General features: G+C 34.8%; 2 protein-coding genes across 3 annotated transcripts in view; one reads left to right on the plus strand and one right to left on the minus strand.

Moving 5' to 3' along the window:
- The window catches only part of LOC120327925 (uncharacterized), a 115,001-nt gene that overhangs the window by 26,436 nt on the left and 71,341 nt on the right, over positions 1–17,224 (plus strand). For both annotated transcript variants that reach the window (XM_039394298.2, XM_078114197.1), the window contains exons 11-16: positions 4,302–4,476; positions 4,868–5,002; positions 5,701–5,817; positions 7,079–7,133; positions 7,704–7,805; positions 8,319–8,495. In XM_039394298.2, coding sequence (XP_039250232.2) covers positions 4,302–4,476; positions 4,868–5,002; positions 5,701–5,817; positions 7,079–7,133; positions 7,704–7,805; positions 8,319–8,495 — 761 coding nt within the window. The remainder of the gene's footprint in view (positions 1–4,301; positions 4,477–4,867; positions 5,003–5,700; positions 5,818–7,078; positions 7,134–7,703; positions 7,806–8,318; positions 8,496–17,224) is intronic.
- On the minus strand, positions 8,680–15,944 carry LOC120327929 (uncharacterized). Its single transcript, XM_039394302.2, has 7 exons — positions 15,752–15,944; positions 14,858–15,225; positions 14,265–14,377; positions 12,675–12,775; positions 11,481–11,670; positions 10,756–10,901; positions 8,680–10,362 (listed from the first exon to the last, which is right to left on the minus strand). The coding sequence occupies exons 1-7, from the start codon at positions 15,825–15,827 to the stop codon at positions 9,989–9,991; spliced, it is 1,368 nt and encodes a 455-aa protein (XP_039250236.2). The 5' UTR covers positions 15,828–15,944; the 3' UTR covers positions 8,680–9,988.

Genomic DNA, 17,224 nt, shown 5'->3' on the forward strand with positions numbered 1-17,224 from the left:
TCATCCTTAATTACACCCGCAGGAAGATCGCAAGTCGCCAACTGAGCAGTAAACTTGATGTCGGTGCTTTCGTCAGGCGTCAAGAAATAAGATAAAAATGTCCCGCTATTGCAATTAAAATTTCCGCAATAGAATTCCCAAGCTCTTCAACACGACGAGTTATGGTCTGTCTTGGCAGGCTATTTTTGCAAACACCTCTTTTATTTCCGGACGTAAAACATTTGCAATCCGAACAATACAAATATACATTCCTAAACGAATTCTCTATCTGAGAATGGCTTCGATTGTTTTGCGATGACATCATATAGAGTAGTAAAAGACCAAGTGTGTAAGCGACTATGGCACCTTTATGTATCGATATCTCCTCTCAGTTGGTTTCGATTCAAAATGGCACTCATGGCTCGTTTGGAAGAACTGGCAGAGCGCATTTCCGGGAAATAAACAAATCGTTTGTATCACATCTTATAAAATTCTGAAAATCAGCGCGGGCCACTCGAAATGCTTTCGCGGGCCACATGTGGCCCTCGGGCCACGAGTTGGACGACTCTGCTTTAGAGCAAAATGATGCTATAATATACATTTGGACAAAATGTTATACAAATTTTTGTATTTTGCTTACTTTTGCTTCGTTTTTGCCCCGTAAACGTGCGCGTTTTAGCTAAGATACCAAGATGGGCCAATGGTCTCAACATGCTATGCAAACAGATACGAAGATAATTATTGGAATGCCACCAATACAACAAAACGTCCAAAAAGTATTGCGCAATAAGATGTAGTAATATAATATAAATCTTTAGATTGAAAAGTAATCGTTTTTAATTCATTTTCATCGTTTGAATTAGAGGATTTTATTTACAATTATATATAGAAATTTACACTCTAAATTCAGATGAATGCTAGGAAAAATAGAAAATTGTGACACCTGAGGACGTGGCTTGATGGTTTAACCTACAAACCTAAACATTCAAACATGCTGTTTTGTTTAGTCGTAGTCGCTTCTTCACGACCGATAATTTTACGTCCCATAGGACCCTTCAATATTAAAAGTTTTAAAACAGGTTGTGACTGGTAGGACACGTAGTATGAATAAATCTGTGTTTCAAAGCGGAACCAAAATCGCATTTTCAAACACTGTTTCGTGGTAAATAATTTAAAGTCCCAATGCGATCTTTAATTTGAATTTAATTTGAAAACACGTCGGAACTAATGAAGTTCGCGTTCACGAAAAACGCAAGTGTCCTTCAACTGCCACGAGATCTTTTAATTAAAAGAGAACAAATGCTTTGCCCTAACCAATTTATGTCTACAAATTGGCAGGTCAAGGTAAAACACACGCAAACCTATTTGGATGCAAGCGCCGATCAACAAATGCACTTTAAAAATTTATGAGGTGACTAGGCGCGTGAGAACCTTTCAAAGACTGCGTGTCATGTATGTCGAGGCCAATTATAAATGGATTTTCTAAATGCTATTTTGTTCGCGTGGCCTAGGAATAACTCAATATGATGGACTCATTTCACTTGGCAGAAAAAATTTCCATGAAAGTTATAAAAATTCCCAATATATTTTCGGTCTACTTCCGGTTAAATTAAAATTAATCTCTTTGCCCGGTGTGGTTAATCTAATCGGGAAACCTAATGGTGCAAAGCATTGTTTTTATAAGCAAATCCAGTCATGTTATGTACAAGTTTGGCATATTCATAAAACTTCAGTCAAGTAATTATATAAAGAGCAAATATTGGTTAAATTGATTGACACGCCGGAAATGACAAAAACCAAAGCCGTTTGTTAGCGAAATTAAAAAATCTTAAACTATCAGTAAAATAGGGTAAATTTCGGAATCCTAGTAACTGTTACATCATAGAATGAATCCCAATCATGAGTTATTTCTGTTCATTTTACAATAATCAATATATATATATTGATTCGATTACAAATCTCACATTGGGGAAACGAAACTTCATTCGGATAATAAAATCTGAATCTTGGATAACAATCAGATGTTGCCTTAATGGTTTAATGGCCACCTTTAATGCAGGAGGGCCAGATACAAATAACTGGGTGAAAGCGCGGGCCGCACCTTTATTTAGCATAAACCTTCTAGTAGTAGTTGCGAGCACAACGATTTTGGTTATTGATCTTATGATACGCGTTGTTCACTTCGCACAAGCTATCTGTTAGGGCATTGTAACGTCATAGGCATAGATAAAGAACTCGGGTAAAGGCTTTGCAACGCAAATGGAATTTGAATAACTCGCACAACTGAATTAAAAACTCGTTTTGTGAGCTGCACCCCATGCAAAATCGGCACTCTTCCGCGGGCCGCACAGTTTTTCCTTGTGAGCCGCATTTGTACCGCGGGCCGCAAGTTGCACAACCTGGGTCTATGCGGACGACGGAACAACAGTCGAAACATCTGAGTCATTTAGTACAATATATTGATTTATATTTTGATTCACACTGTTAAAAATTTCGTATATATACGGTATGTATTATATATTACGCTATATATGCGCGACGCTTATTCGCGCATATCGCTCTGAACAAGGCTCCATCCACTGAAGAATCCAATGATATCTAACGATATATAACGAGCTACTATTTTGGAAAGACCTGAAGCATTCCGATTTGCCGTTGCCGCACTTCCAATTATTATAAACGCTTTTACCTAAGTGGTGGTCGGTCATGGTTTCCCCGCCACCAAGTCCATGTACCCGAAACGAATAACTGGCTAACTATTCCCATACCGAAACATGAACTGATAGCAAGTTGAGAGACTGATGAAGTCGTGGTATCGGCTTTCGTCTATCCCAGTATAGATTTGAAAAATCCTATTTTAATGGTTCTAAAATAATATTATGTGGTCAAACTGGTCATACTTGGTTCTAGATGGGTGTAGTATGCAAAACATTGAGCACCACTTTACAATGCAGAGATGAACCGATGCTTACAAAGTATACATAGAATATTATATTACAACGTTGTAGTGAATTTGCATCTAAATTGTCATTCAAAATTAATCACGAACAGCATAAATTAACATATAATACAGGAGATCGGAATCCGCTGTCATATTTTCCGTATAATTTAAAGCTATTTTTAAACTTATTTTGAGCTTGAAAATAGTCCCTCGGGATTCATACCTCTTGTCAATAAGCCTTCGTCGAACGCAAGGAATTTATTGTTCATGTGTAAGGTATCAAAAATTAAAAAAAAACTCCTCAGTCTAAAAGAAAAGGGACCGCATATGCCACAATGTCCATAATTATTTCAAAAAACTTCTTAATTAGTGTGACTTGGTCTCGGTATTTTTAGTTACTCTTTCATATGTCTGTAAGTTTTCGAATTAGCGTGCTACCAGAGCCAAAGATGAAAACACCATCTGGTGCAGTGGTTCTCAAACGTTGGGCGCGCCTCACTCATGCGTAGACAATTTTTTAAGAGGGCGGCTAATTAAAAATAAAAATATTCCGTTAGATTCGATCTTATCCGCCTTCAAAAGAGGCTTCAAAAGAGTCACTGATCCAGTAAATACAGTGAATACAACTAATATTATGTGTGTTGATTTTCGAGCATTGAGACATTTTTGATGTTTCAATTAATCCTCCAGAAAGGAATGTGTAAAAATAATTCCCCCAACTCCTTTGATTACCAAAAGCGCAAACGTTAAATCGAACCACCGGAAGCGTCACTTTTTAAATACTTGATTCAATTATTCTTGTATAGCGGGGTGTTTAATAGCTTGAAGTCCACACAACAACATTCATGTATATCAAGGTTAGTCGCTTCTTCTGATATCCGGAATTTTTCTTTGTCCCAGCATTACTCGATTGCCAGATCTGATGTGGCGCTCGGTGGTAATATCAGGAAAGACCCTTTGATACGTTTTTCCGCGAGAATATGCACTTTTACGCACCTACGACTCTTAAAAATTAATACTTTTCAGTTTTATAAGCTCAAATTTATAACTAAAAAAGCTTCTTCTATACCGCGCAGCGCTAGATTACGTCACTCCCATTGTTTATCTATGTACTTGATATGTCCAGATGTATCGTTCTAAATAATTTATGCAATTTCTAAAAAATATATCATCTGACGTGAAGTTTTTAGTCTGTCATATTGGTTGTTTACATTTTCTCCCTGGCCAACGTTTTTCGTGGTCACACTTTCTCACAGTAAATATTTTATTACCGAGAATAATTATTAGGAAAAGGATCGGAAATAAATTTTCGTTGAATATATATATACGATTTTTTTTTCTTAATTCAGCATTATAATAATCTTTTCCATTTTATTTGTAGATATCCCGTTATTCTTTCCCTTGAAAATCACTGCTCTCTTCCACAACAATGTCGAATGGCGGATATAATGAAGGAAATATTTGGTAATAAATTAGTACGCGAAGTTAGTGAAAAATGTAAAGAAGAAATGAAATTTCCATCACCTGAGGATTTGAAAGAAAAAATTCTAATAAAGGTCTGTTGAATACACTGTTTGCCTAAAATTTAACATTGGTTTTCTGTCATATTTTTTCAAATGAGAAAAAGATGCCACTCAGATGAAAATCACAATTATTGTACAATATTTATTTTTTACAATAATTTTACAAATCGCAAGACGAAGATGTTACTTAAGAAATATGAAAATACAAGCTAAGGCAGTTGAAGCAAACAACTTATAATTCCTATGAAATTTCTTACGCCATCATCAAACATGACGTCAGATGCAATAATTCCTACCAGAAAGTTAAATTATGCAACAAGTAAAAATTGTAAGAAAGACGTTATCAAGATTTTGCATCGTCTACTGAACATAACTGCATATTAATTAGAAAAACAAAATAGAACAATAGGTTATATTATTCCAGTGCAAAAAACTTCCCGGTAATATATCGCCTAATGCAACACAAGGTGAAGTAAGCGACGAAGGAAGTGACGATGAACCAGTGGATCAAGTTAGAAATGGTTTCGATGGCATGGATATAAATGACGTTGACAATAGGGTAAGTTGTTTACGTCACCAATAAGTCCTCCAAAAAAGTTCTATCTAACCTAGGGCTGGGCATTTTCGAATACCTGATGATTTCAGAATCAAATCGAAATTTTTTTTTTAAATCGAATCGAATCTCGAATACTTGGAAGATGTCTGATTGTACGTGACTTATTCATTGTGATGGGTCCTTCCGGCACATAAATTTCTGCAAACATTGAATCTTCTACTCAGACAATTCCATGAGTTGTTCCATATTCGATTCGAATTTTAAAAAAACAGAAGCAAAGAAGTGACTGGAAGCATCTGGCGCTCATCAACAGCCTAAACTTAAAATATTAATTATTAATTTAAAATTTCAATTCTATATTCGATTCGAATGTTCGATTTGAAATACCCAGCCCGAATTATCTGTTTCTAAATTTGGTTGGGTATTTTTATCAATTGATTTTAATGAATGTGATACAGTGTTTTTTTTAAATCCATAGCACATCTTCAATCTGGGATGCAAATTGAAATATAGTTCTACAACTTTAACCAACATTTTCGTCTTTGGAGAAACACCAACGTATAAGATAAGACATAGAAGAATAGATCGGTACAGCAAAACATGGACTCCTCAATTTCCATCCATGTTCTTTAACGATAATTATAAAGCAAAACTTATTGTCAATATAAATACCAACGAAAAACTATAAATTAATTTTGTAGAACTGTGAAAAAGAATCTAAAAGCAAAAACAGTGTTATGAAAAGATTTGGTGGCAATTTTCGTTCTAGAAACACAGTGCCGAAAAAACGAGACGTGACTACCTCGGACAAAGATGAAGTATGTATCTCCATCATTATAGTATTTACTAATGAAATTGTAGAAAATGAAAAAGTATTACTATTCTCTAGTGTTGAATTGTATATGTGTTTTTTTCATCAAACGAGGGCTTGGGTTCGATCTCAAAATTATAGGATGCTTTTGTTCATTTCAACTCATTTTGCTCTACAAAATGTTGACGAGGGAGTAAGTTACCTATAAAGAGATGTTATAATCAGTCATATTACCTTAAGGCGATTACTTATCATGTAGTACTGACAATTTATATTCTCCTATAGCGGCCCATATGAAAATCTCGATATGTCTGCTTTCAACAAATAATATGCAGCCCTGACTTTGTTCCCACAAACAATTTCAAGTTTTACATCTCTAGTGTCGAAGTCAATCTGTGGAGAATACAGATACGTCGTCACCGATTGGAGAAAACATTGACTCCCCACAAAAATTGGGAAGGTCGGTTAGTTTTCGACGTAGAATGTCTCGAAAACTGAGCCTAAGATACAAGGTATATTGAGATGTTCGACGTCGTTATCAACATATCTGTCGTTGTCTTCTTGTTTGTAACGCAAAATTAATGTGTCAGTGTATCGCAGGGATATGCGCTGGGTTTGCTTTTGTATTCACTAATATTGCAAACCCAAACTCGGCCTCAACGTGGAATCTCGAAGTTGGGTAATATAAGCTGGTGCAAATTGAAATATTCTATTTACTGGATTTGTTCCTGATATTGCGTTGCATTTCAGATACATGCGATGTTCAATGGTGATTGTTATTCTGGCGTCGTACGGGGCGTTCCAAAATATGTTACCAGTTTTTAAATCGATTAATTATTATTAGTTAGAAACATACTTTTGAAACGCCTTGTATATTGATAAAAATTGATTTTTGTATTGTGTGATCGTGTGATTTGACGTTTTTGTGTTGTATAAAAGAGGGCAATGTTTCTTTAGTATTGTTTATCGTTGTTTGAGTTGCAATTCGTCGTATTATACACTGTATAAGATTTCTCTTCAAGATGAAGAAAATCCTAAGAAGACCCTTGGGACCTGTTTCTTGTTGCTTAGTGGTGGAGTGGGACGTTAGAATGTTCGATAAAATGCTATTTTCCACGATTTCAATTTATGAAATGTATTATTCGGTCAAGTTCGGGGTTTTAATTCATCTGTGTGATCTACTAATACATCTGGTCGATCTAGTGTATAAATCTATCTATGTGGCTTATGCTCACAAATGTTATGGACCTGCTATTTCTTTTTTCCAGCGAGGCTCAGTCTTTGGTTCAGACGTCAATTCTTTGAATCAACCACTACAAAAAGGTAAGATTCAATTTTTTGAAGTGGCTTATGTACATTATTTTGACAAGGAAAATTAGGAATAGTTTCTGTGTTAAGGCGTTTCTTTCTTCTAAAAGATTTTGCTTGGCTCGTTACGAAATGATACCATGCCATTGAAAGTTACGTGAAGCATCACATAAGTCATTTTTTATAACTCCAAAAGATTCAAGATACCTGCGGCTGCAGCACACTGTCGTAAGACAAAACGTAACATAAATATATTTGTGTCATTGTAAATCTTGAATAATTTGGAATAGACATCATCCATTTTTACCTTAAATTATCCTTAGATTGTAGAAATACGATCCATCAGCGCAAAAGAATAGAACGGTGACAGTAGTTAGTCCCGCAAAAATCGATAGCATGAGTCAAGTTGTCTTCAAATATGACGCTACCGCATCAAATTTCCAAACCAAAATCCTGAATGCGCCCGGGTGATCTTGTTTCGTCGACACGTCGGTAATGACTCATTGTTATTTTTATCGTTACTTTCCCGCCAAGCCGATATGATGAGATTCCACGTTCCCGTCATTGTATTATTTTTCAACTCAGGATCTCCTCGGAAACGACGACAGGTTTTATCGAAGAAGCTTTCCGATTTGGTGCAATACACGAGATCAGTGGGTTTCCCGGGATTCAGCGACTTGTCAAAGGGTAAGAAGACAGTTTTCTTTGACATAAATGATACAGAGTTTCTGGCATATCATATTTAAATTCTGATTATGTGCCGTTGGAAATTTGCAGCTTGTACGTTCCCATTTACTTTCCAGACGATATGATGTATTCGTATATATTTTGTTGTAAAAGGTCATGAAGATCATGTGTAATTCGTTGTCATTGGTTTAAAGCAGCTGGTTGTAGTATTATAAAAACGCACCATCGCTAATGCGACCTCAAATAGAATATCTATCAATAACAAGCAAAGTTAATGTGACAGTCGCAGTACTACTGTGACTACCAGGACCGGGGAGCTGGTTGGAAATCACAAAGGCTACAGTATGTCCGACTTCATACCCATTGATGTTTTTTTGTTCGACCACCACCATAAAACATCAGCACAAATTTTAATATTATTCTGGAATTTATCTCGAAACTCATGTCTCCAGCTCCGGCTCCTCAGCCCTGAATTGACTACTACTATTACTACTACGATATTTGTTTAACTAGGCAGTTTTGATGTTTGGTCGTTCAGTGAAGCAAAAGCCTCCAGTGTTATTTCCAGCAAGCCCGCCGATATAGTTCGTTTGAATCAAGGAAGACTGATTCGAGTATATCCTTCATCATACCGCATAGATTCCAGTAACTTCAATCCCGTTCCCTATTGGTGCGCCGGATGTCAGTTGGGTGAGTGGTAAACTTAGTTTAAAGATAATATTAGCAACGTATTAAATATGTACTCAATATGCTTGGCGATATATTCTTATTGGTAGAAATAAAAATAATCAAAATGTTGGGAATCTTAAGGCTACATTTGGGATTTAGCTTAGCTATATGTCAGGACTGTCACATAATAAGAAGTAGATACACGCCGAGTTGCACAAAATATATTTTTGACTTGAATTGATGCAAATATATATTTTATTTGTGTTGGATGAACGTTTAATATTTCCTTTAATGCCACTTTCTCAAAAAATATTACACAAAAAACAGTTCATATAAAACCTCTATATGCTCAAAAATGTACACCATCTTCACAACTGGCTTTTTAATAGTTTTTTTATTCAAAACTATACATAAGGTAAGTAAGTAGTAAATGTTACACACTCAAATATGAATAAACAAATGCTCGAAGTTTGAGACATAACAGAGAAAAAAGCCCCAAAAGTCCAAACAATGACAATGTCATGTCACACACTCAAATATGAATACACAGATGTTTGAAGTTCGAGCCAAAACACAGAAAGAAGCACAAACGTCCTATGTACAATGACAATGCCCTGGAGCTGGAATAGCAGAATACCATGTAAATATTTTCCAGTACGACCGGTGATTCGCCCCTTCGAAATTAGCTGGCAAATGTTTTGCTATTGTAGAAAACAAACATATATTAAACACTCAACTGTAGGGCTAACGAATTGAACAAATTTAAATACCTATTATAATTACGGTATATTGCGTAATTACACGCACGTTGAAAATCAATTCGCAATTCAAGTCTATTCTTTGATTTTATTTCTACATTTTAATGAAGCTACGTGGTAGCAGTACAAGTATAAAGTACACGTATTTTAGCGTACAATGTATGTGGTGTCTCAATGTCATCAATAATATTAGAGCTGTGCCAAGTTTTCAGTGAAATACAGTGCAACACGGTTGCCTTATATGGGAGATCGGACACAATATATAAAATCAATGAGTATACGTTACTCTGACCGGTTACACCTTATTTAACATTAGGCCAGAAGCTGAAGTCGTCAGTTGGATTCAATATATATCGTGGCATATTTTCTTTGCCCAGCACCATTGCACGCGGTGAGATCCATTCAAGTGTTTATCATATATTTTGCTAAACATTTATGACGAAAGTATTGTGGTCTTTTTCTAATTACTTTATTTTGTCTTTGATGCTATGGGTTGTTTGCTTCTGGCATTTTACAGTGTAGAATCCGCATATATCTGTCAGTTTATATTCTCCATACTAATTTGGTGAGCAAAATTGATACCACATTAAAAAGCGTGTTCTTGACTACATTTGGAGTTCTATAATGGAGAAATGACACTGTAGTTGAGCCGTAGTTAAAATAACTCACGTCCAACTTCACTTCTTCGCAGAGGTCTTTGTAGACTTCATTGGCATACACGATGCACTTTTAATGTCGTGTGTTATATTACTGGTACTAGAATTGGTTGTATATAGAAACATTCGGTTGAGAACCGCTTTGGTATGTCTTAAGTGCCTCTGTATCTTCAATACTCCAGTATATCTCAGGGTCGTCATCCACACCATCTATAGGGACTTCATACGCACTTTCCCGTGTGGGTCTAAGTAATGTTATAGAACGTGGATACCCGCTGGGTCGATGGACTGGTCGGTCCCTTAAAGTTGTGTCATACTCTTGATGTAAGGCACTCACAGTAGCACTTCTGTCCCGGTATGCTATTTTTGGAATCGGGCGCCATGGATTTTGCCCCAACCGCGCGGTTAAGGCTCGTCGGGCAGGACTTGGTTGAGTGCTATATCCTGGCTGTGGAACATTGTACTCATCACCGTCTGCAATATTTTTAGTATATTGTTGAAACAATGGAGAATAATTGCAAAATAATTAAAAATTGTAATCATTTATCGTTAACATATAGGAAACCAATAGTTGCAGTGAAATATTGACAAAAGTTTGTCAATATTTGTTTGTTTAATAAAACTTTACGATGTTAATTTAAATTTATAGAAATTGCAAGAGCAGGTTAAATTGTTTATTGATTGCATGAAAAGATGAATAATGATGTGGTGCGTAGGCGACAGTTTTGTGTAATAATATATATATAGCTTAATGATGACAAAATAGGACAATATCCACTTATCGATAAAATGTGGTAGTGTCTTACAAAACACATATAACCACCATAGACAATTTGGTATTTATTAAAAATCTCCGAAGTTACTTACTGCTGTCGACGTAAGGAACGTAAAGACTATTTGGAATCGCTCCATCATATAGTTGTTGTTGATGATTGCTTATGCTTCCAGGGCGAGAAAATCCATTACTGGAAGGAAGTGGAGGTGGTATGATATGTGACACTTGGGAGTTGTTACTGGAAATTAAAATATTCCATTGTTAATATACTTTTGTTGTAGTAGGTCAATCGGCAATAATTTAATGTTGTCTTTAGAGGAAATACATTTACTTCAAGAAGCTTAAATTGGCAACTGCAGAAAATGTCTCGCCACTTTCATGCGATAATATGTTGTTTTGCATGTCGCGAAAGAACAATGTCTACATCGTTACTTTGGATACTAGTTCTAACAGCCGTGGTAATATATATTACCCATAAGAAAATTACTTCTTATCTTGTAATTTCGAATCCCACCCCACCTGGGAGGAAATAGTTCTTTACGTATCCTGATGGCTTGTTTAGACCCTTGTTTGGAGGGAATGCACAAAAAGTGTTTACAAAAGATAATATTAACGTTGATGGAATTAAAAAACCAAGATTAGAAAATAGCTGGCAATGAAGCAAAAGTATTTGAATTTGAATTATAAATCCAAATCTGTAAAAATATGTGCAATCCAAAACCCCGATATATATATAATAAGCAATTCCATTGTACACAATTTTGTTCTTATTCATTGTGGCTTTGATTAGTAGATTTTCTCAATTGTCACTGTTTACTTGTTTTCAATCTTTTTGTTTCCACTTCTATCGTTATGTTGATTTTGTCTCATACAGCAGACGGCTATCAGCATTATTATTGCGAAGATTGCAACCGCTGCTGCCGCTCCAGCAACAATAAAAGTCTGTGTTGTTAAGTACGAATCTATTTCTTCTGCCTTTTCTTCCGCCGATGTTGTATCTGAAGCCGCTGTTTTATAATAAATATGAAAATTAAAATATAATCTGTGAAACTATTTACCGCACCTTTGCATTACTTAGTAGAAGTCTTTTGTGGCCCCACCCTCTTTTTACATAGTTACTCCGACCACGATTGCCAATATAATATAATTGAGTTGACTTTTGACGAAGATTGATTGTAAATGCGTAGTGTAGGGATAAGATGGTGTTGTACCCCTACACCAAATTTTGTTATTATGAAACGTTTTTATTTAATATTTATAAAAGTTATGAATAAAACTACAATTATTGGGGGATATTAGTGCAGTAAAAATTATGAATCATGGTTTATTGGCAAAATAAAGACGCGTACGTAGTTAATTAAACTAAGCATATTGAAATTTCAGTTCTGAACTTTTGCCTTCTTTCTAAGTAGTACAATGAAATAAATTTGATACAAAGCATAAAGCTACGGTGAATGAAGAGTACAATAAATTAATTTTGATATTTACTTTTTATTTTTAATCTTCAACCAAAAAACCCTAAATTATTCCAAAGTATTCCTGAAAACGGGTTTTTAATCTTCAACCAAAAAACCCTAAATTATTTCAAAGTATTCCTGAAAACGGGTTTTTAATCTTCAACCAAAAAACCCTAAATTATTCCAAAGTATTCCTGAAAACGGGTTTTTAATCTTCAACCAAAAAACCCTAAATTATTCCAAAGTATTCCTGGAAACGGGTTTTTAATCTTCAACCAAAAAACCCTAAATTATTCCAAAGTATTCCTGAAAATGGGTGTAATAATATTGTACCAACTCAGGGCAATATGAGTCTCATTAAGAAGTTTCAAATTTCTTTCCTTTTATCTTGGTGGACCAAATGCATAAACATTTTCTGCGTCTGTTGCTTCCTAGATTTATATATACTCGTGCTAATTATGGTTACTATGAGCACTCATGAAACGATTCTTTTGATATCAATGATTTTGTATTCTAGGGGTTAACATTACCGAAAATTTCTAATTTCGTGTTACCTTTTGTACTAGTTGTTTCAATCGGTGCTACCGGCAGTGTCGTCGTTCGCGGTGAAGAATCTAAACTATTCTGAATTGTTGTCGTGGTCGTAGTGGATTTTCTGAAAAACAGATACAGGAATGTTGTTTTGAAATAGCTGTAGAGTGATTCATATCTACAATTTTATGATTTTGGTTCTTCTTTATGTGTTTTTCTCGGTACTGAATCACGTGTAACAAAGTTATATTCGTCTGTATATCTATAAACAAAGCACTGGCGCTTTAACGTTAAATACTACTTCTCAATGAAATCTTCTTTGTTCGTTTCTGGTACTGCCATTGATTTTTGGTAACTTATGATAAATGTAATTTGTTAGCGAGAAACCGTGCTTGTGCAAATCGACTCTCAGTCGTGTGTAATAGCGCTAAGTAATTTCCATTGTGACGTGATTTCTTATTTGCATATATATTGACATTATGTCTTATTACAAATTTTAATAATTATAATTCTAAATAAATATTGTGTACTTTTAGGACAGTGAGGGTACAATCTGCCAACAATTTTTCTGTAAGTTAGGTTACCTATGTGCTGAATATTGTTTTTTTAGGCACACTGTGCATATTTATAAGAAAGCTTATCTGAGAGTCAATTTTTATGATATATCCATTATTAAAACGAATATTTCATGTGGTCAATTTTCTAAGATCAGTCCAAATTAATCGAGTCTGAGATCAATATTTGTCTGGTAATCACGATTCCAATGGATTTCTCATTTTTCATGTCTTAATAACGCACGGTTTGTTCATCATATGCTCTAACATTTCGGCACTATGTTACGTATACGACTTGATCAATATCCATAAAAATAAGTAAATTGGTAATCAGGTCATATGCGTATATAATTCTGATTGTTGTACTTATAATACCTTTATAAGTTACCTAAATAGTTATCAGGCGTACATATAGGTCAATCTAGTTTTAGAGTTCCATACAGTAGAAAATATAACTTGAATATGACGTAAAAATATTCAGATTTGACAAGGGTATACAGTATTCTTCATACTCAACAATAGGCGAATACTGATATTGGGATACTTTTACGTTTGGAAATGATGAAAAATCTGAATTTGGTGTTTAATTTTTCGGAATTTCATTATGTATTCTTTCCTACCATCTTATAATTACACATTAACTCCAAATATAGTTCGTTGGACAGTATTCACAGTACACCAAATCTGTTTAAATGCTACTTTTTCAAGAAAATCAAGCATTATTGAAAATACAAAACAGGAAAACCTAGTTTACTCTTTTTGTCAACAAGCTAACGAACGCAATATTTGTTACTCAGTTACTGATAGAGAAATCAATGGAAGGCTTTGAACTCCTTGGGAAATTGCGCAAATCAAAAATAAAATAAATGTTTCAAATTAAAGTCGCAATTTGACAACAGATCTACCAATTTACTGCATGCGCTATAGGGTTGGAATACGCCGGTCTACTTTGTGAATGTAACCTGTTTCGTCAGAAACTGTAAATCAACAGAATTTGAATAAATGATTTTGATTGATAGGTGTTGCTGTCAAACTTATATTTTTCCTGATTATACTTACTCTGTTAGTCGTGGGCAATCTCGAATACCACATGCAATTGTTCTGTTTTGTTCAAAGTGCCCATCACTCCCCGGACAATGTATAGAGAGATCTTTGTTCTCAACAGTACGGTCCTTGATAAAAACAGATATCACTGATCAAAAATAAAATATTTACAAACATAGATCACGATTTTTTAATGTCCAGACGTTCCAATGGTGAGCGAAGATTCTGCATATCACGTATATTAACGATTCGGGGAATTTCAATGTTGCGACCATCTCACTGTCTTTTTGCATAATATACGCCGTAGCTTTGAACTTATCGATTGATATCATATTCTCATGCACGTTTGGAAAGTTTGTTCAGATTAAACAATATTCTGCATTTCCTTACAGTTATAGGTAGGTGGATGAATTGTGGATTGATGATAACTTTGTTTCATTGACTTGACACATCTTTAAACGTTAATCACTTTGTTTTTGTTTTTTTCTGGGAAACAGCCTTTTACAAAATCTCTGACATCAGCCCGCAATACAAAGTTGGCTTTATTTGTTGAATTTATTCTAGTCGAAGTGTGAAATTTTTTTTGTATATATGAGTAGGGAACTTACTTGACTCCGTTTGTTGCAATATCTTGTTTGAACCTTTTTCCTCGAAACGCAATTACATGGGCTGTCATTTGTCCACTGGCCCCAGAATCCTTCACATATTCTTCCCTGTGTAAGACATCTCCGAGATTCAGTACACATTTCGGATCTTGCGTTCAATTTGCGTATTTCCGGAGTTTCTGGCGCACCGTCAATGTTCTTGTATTGACATTTTAGCATACGCCTTTGTATACCACTGTAGCACCCTACTTCTATTGTTTCATGTTGTGCCCAATCTTCGCATGCTGACCACGAGCTCATGACAGTGAATGTGAAAGCTTTTCCCGGTGGTGTGTTTTCTTCGCATTTGCATGATGAGTCAATAACTGATTCTGTAAAAACCGCGGATTGTAGAAATTAGTTCTGGACATCAGTACCTGGTTGTATTATGTTACATAAGATATGGGATATTGGGTATGAGCGGTAGTCAACGTTGAAAACCTATTTTTTTTGCTACGAATCACTCTTGGTCCATTCGGAATTTTTGTAGGTATTGCATCAAGCTTACACGTAAATAGTTTGCAGCCAATTTGGCTTTGTATACAACAATACCGATATTAAAATATCATTCATCTTACGTATACCATACATTTATCCAGCCGATTTTGAATGAGCGCCAATCGTTTTGTTGTATGTTATTCAACCAACGATCAATTTATTATACATAAAAACTATACCAAAGAGAAAATAAGAAAGAATGTCGTAGAAAGTTATTTTTTGTCGCACACAACAAATTATGATGTACATTTTGACGAAGCTTATTAGATAAAAACTGTATTATATAAATTTTAAATTTACAATGTAATGTTTCATTTATTTTATTTGTTATGAATTTGAACACGTTATAAATTTTCTTACCAGCAAGTGATGAAATAAGACTCCAGTAGAACACTGCAATAAAGATACACCAAACGTTATTCCGAGTTTTCTCCATTCTATATCCAACCTGATAGTAGTTTGTCGACAGTTTCACAGCCTTAGGTCTGAAGCTAAAGTGTCTTTGAGATTAGAAAAATTTACTCTAAAACCAAACCTGAATGAAATTTAGATCATGTTATATATATATATAGACTGTCCAAGTTCGACTTTGCCATCAATACCGAGTTACGTTTCGAAAGCAAATATTATTTAAAACAACTGGGCCATCTATGACCATTCGTAATAGCGCATATTAACATATCTAAAAGTAGTTCGCCTATATACATATGCCATTAACTGCCTTTTATAATTGTTAGAAAATTTGGATAAATGATTTTTATACGGTTCTAGTACCAGACAAAAGCGATTTTCAAATCCGGTTTTGAATGATCTGGACGTTATTAAGCTCATTTCTTGTTACATCAAAATTAACATGATTTATTTCTATTATTGCTTTTGTCGCCTAATCAATGTATTACAAGAAATGAATATATAATCATTTGGTTAAAGTCTTTGAAAATCATTTTGACAATTTAGGACTGAAGTCTTTTTTTCAAGTTTACCATATTAGTCAATGTGTTTGAGCATTCTTATTCAACAATTTTATTTTAAACTGTCCTGTCTCGTTACCTTGCTTTTACCGTGTACGTGTACGTATTCATTATTTTATATTGGAAATGATATATTCATTTGCTATCTATTTATATTACCAAAAATGCTAATATATAAGCCGTTTTAGGCGACTGCGGCTGTTTTAGACAATAGATTACTCCGTGCTAAAGCAGCATATCTTTACCAATTTCCGTCCCGTACTAATTTGTGGAACCCGCTGATTTCATTTTTCTCATATTCGAATCGATTGCATGATCATGCCCTTTTCTGTTACAACTTTCATCAAATCCCATCTGTTCTGAGAAATCACGGGTTACTTCATAGGTGATGTTTCTTCGTAACACCAAAAACTTTTGGTGAAGAAATAAAAATGATTTCATGAGAATATACCAATTTTAATGTGAATTTATTTCCCATCACCCTCACACATTCACCACTTTTACTGATTTTGTCGACAACGAACTGAGATCTAATATATATCACACAATGCCAAATATACAGTCCAAGTACGTAACTTTCTGTCTTCTGCAATGATAAGCTCTCTTTCTTAGAGTTCTTGAAAGAAAACCGTTTTGATTTCTTTTACCCTTTAAATATCGCGGTTTGACAGTCCTGACAAGTTTCTCTTGGAACATCTTCAAGTCTGTCGTCTCACTTAGACTGTTGTCGAGGAAGTTTCAAAATTCTCTCACGAAGAAATTTCCCGCATTTCGGGCAGTTCATTTGATTTAAAATTATCCTAGACAATATATCTTTATTGCGCATTTTCACTTTTGGTTACGGACGAAGTCGCTTGATTCG

Source organism: Styela clava, chromosome 7 (assembly GCF_964204865.1).
Source record: "Styela clava chromosome 7, kaStyClav1.hap1.2, whole genome shotgun sequence".
NCBI classification, from domain to species: Eukaryota; Metazoa; Chordata; class Ascidiacea; order Stolidobranchia; family Styelidae; genus Styela; species Styela clava.

Coding starts and splice junctions, on each gene's coding strand:
- LOC120327929 (XM_039394302.2), bottom strand. CDS start 15,827: ATGGAGAAAACTCGGAATAACGTTTGGTGTATCTTTATTGCAGTGTTC. Junction 11,671..12,674: donor TGAAACAACTAGTACAAAAG/GTAACACGAAAT, acceptor ATTATAAAACAG/CGGCTTCAGATACAACATCG. Junction 10,902..11,480: donor AACAAAAAGATTGAAAACAA/GTAAACAGTGAC, acceptor TTTAATTTCCAG/TAACAACTCCCAAGTGTCAC.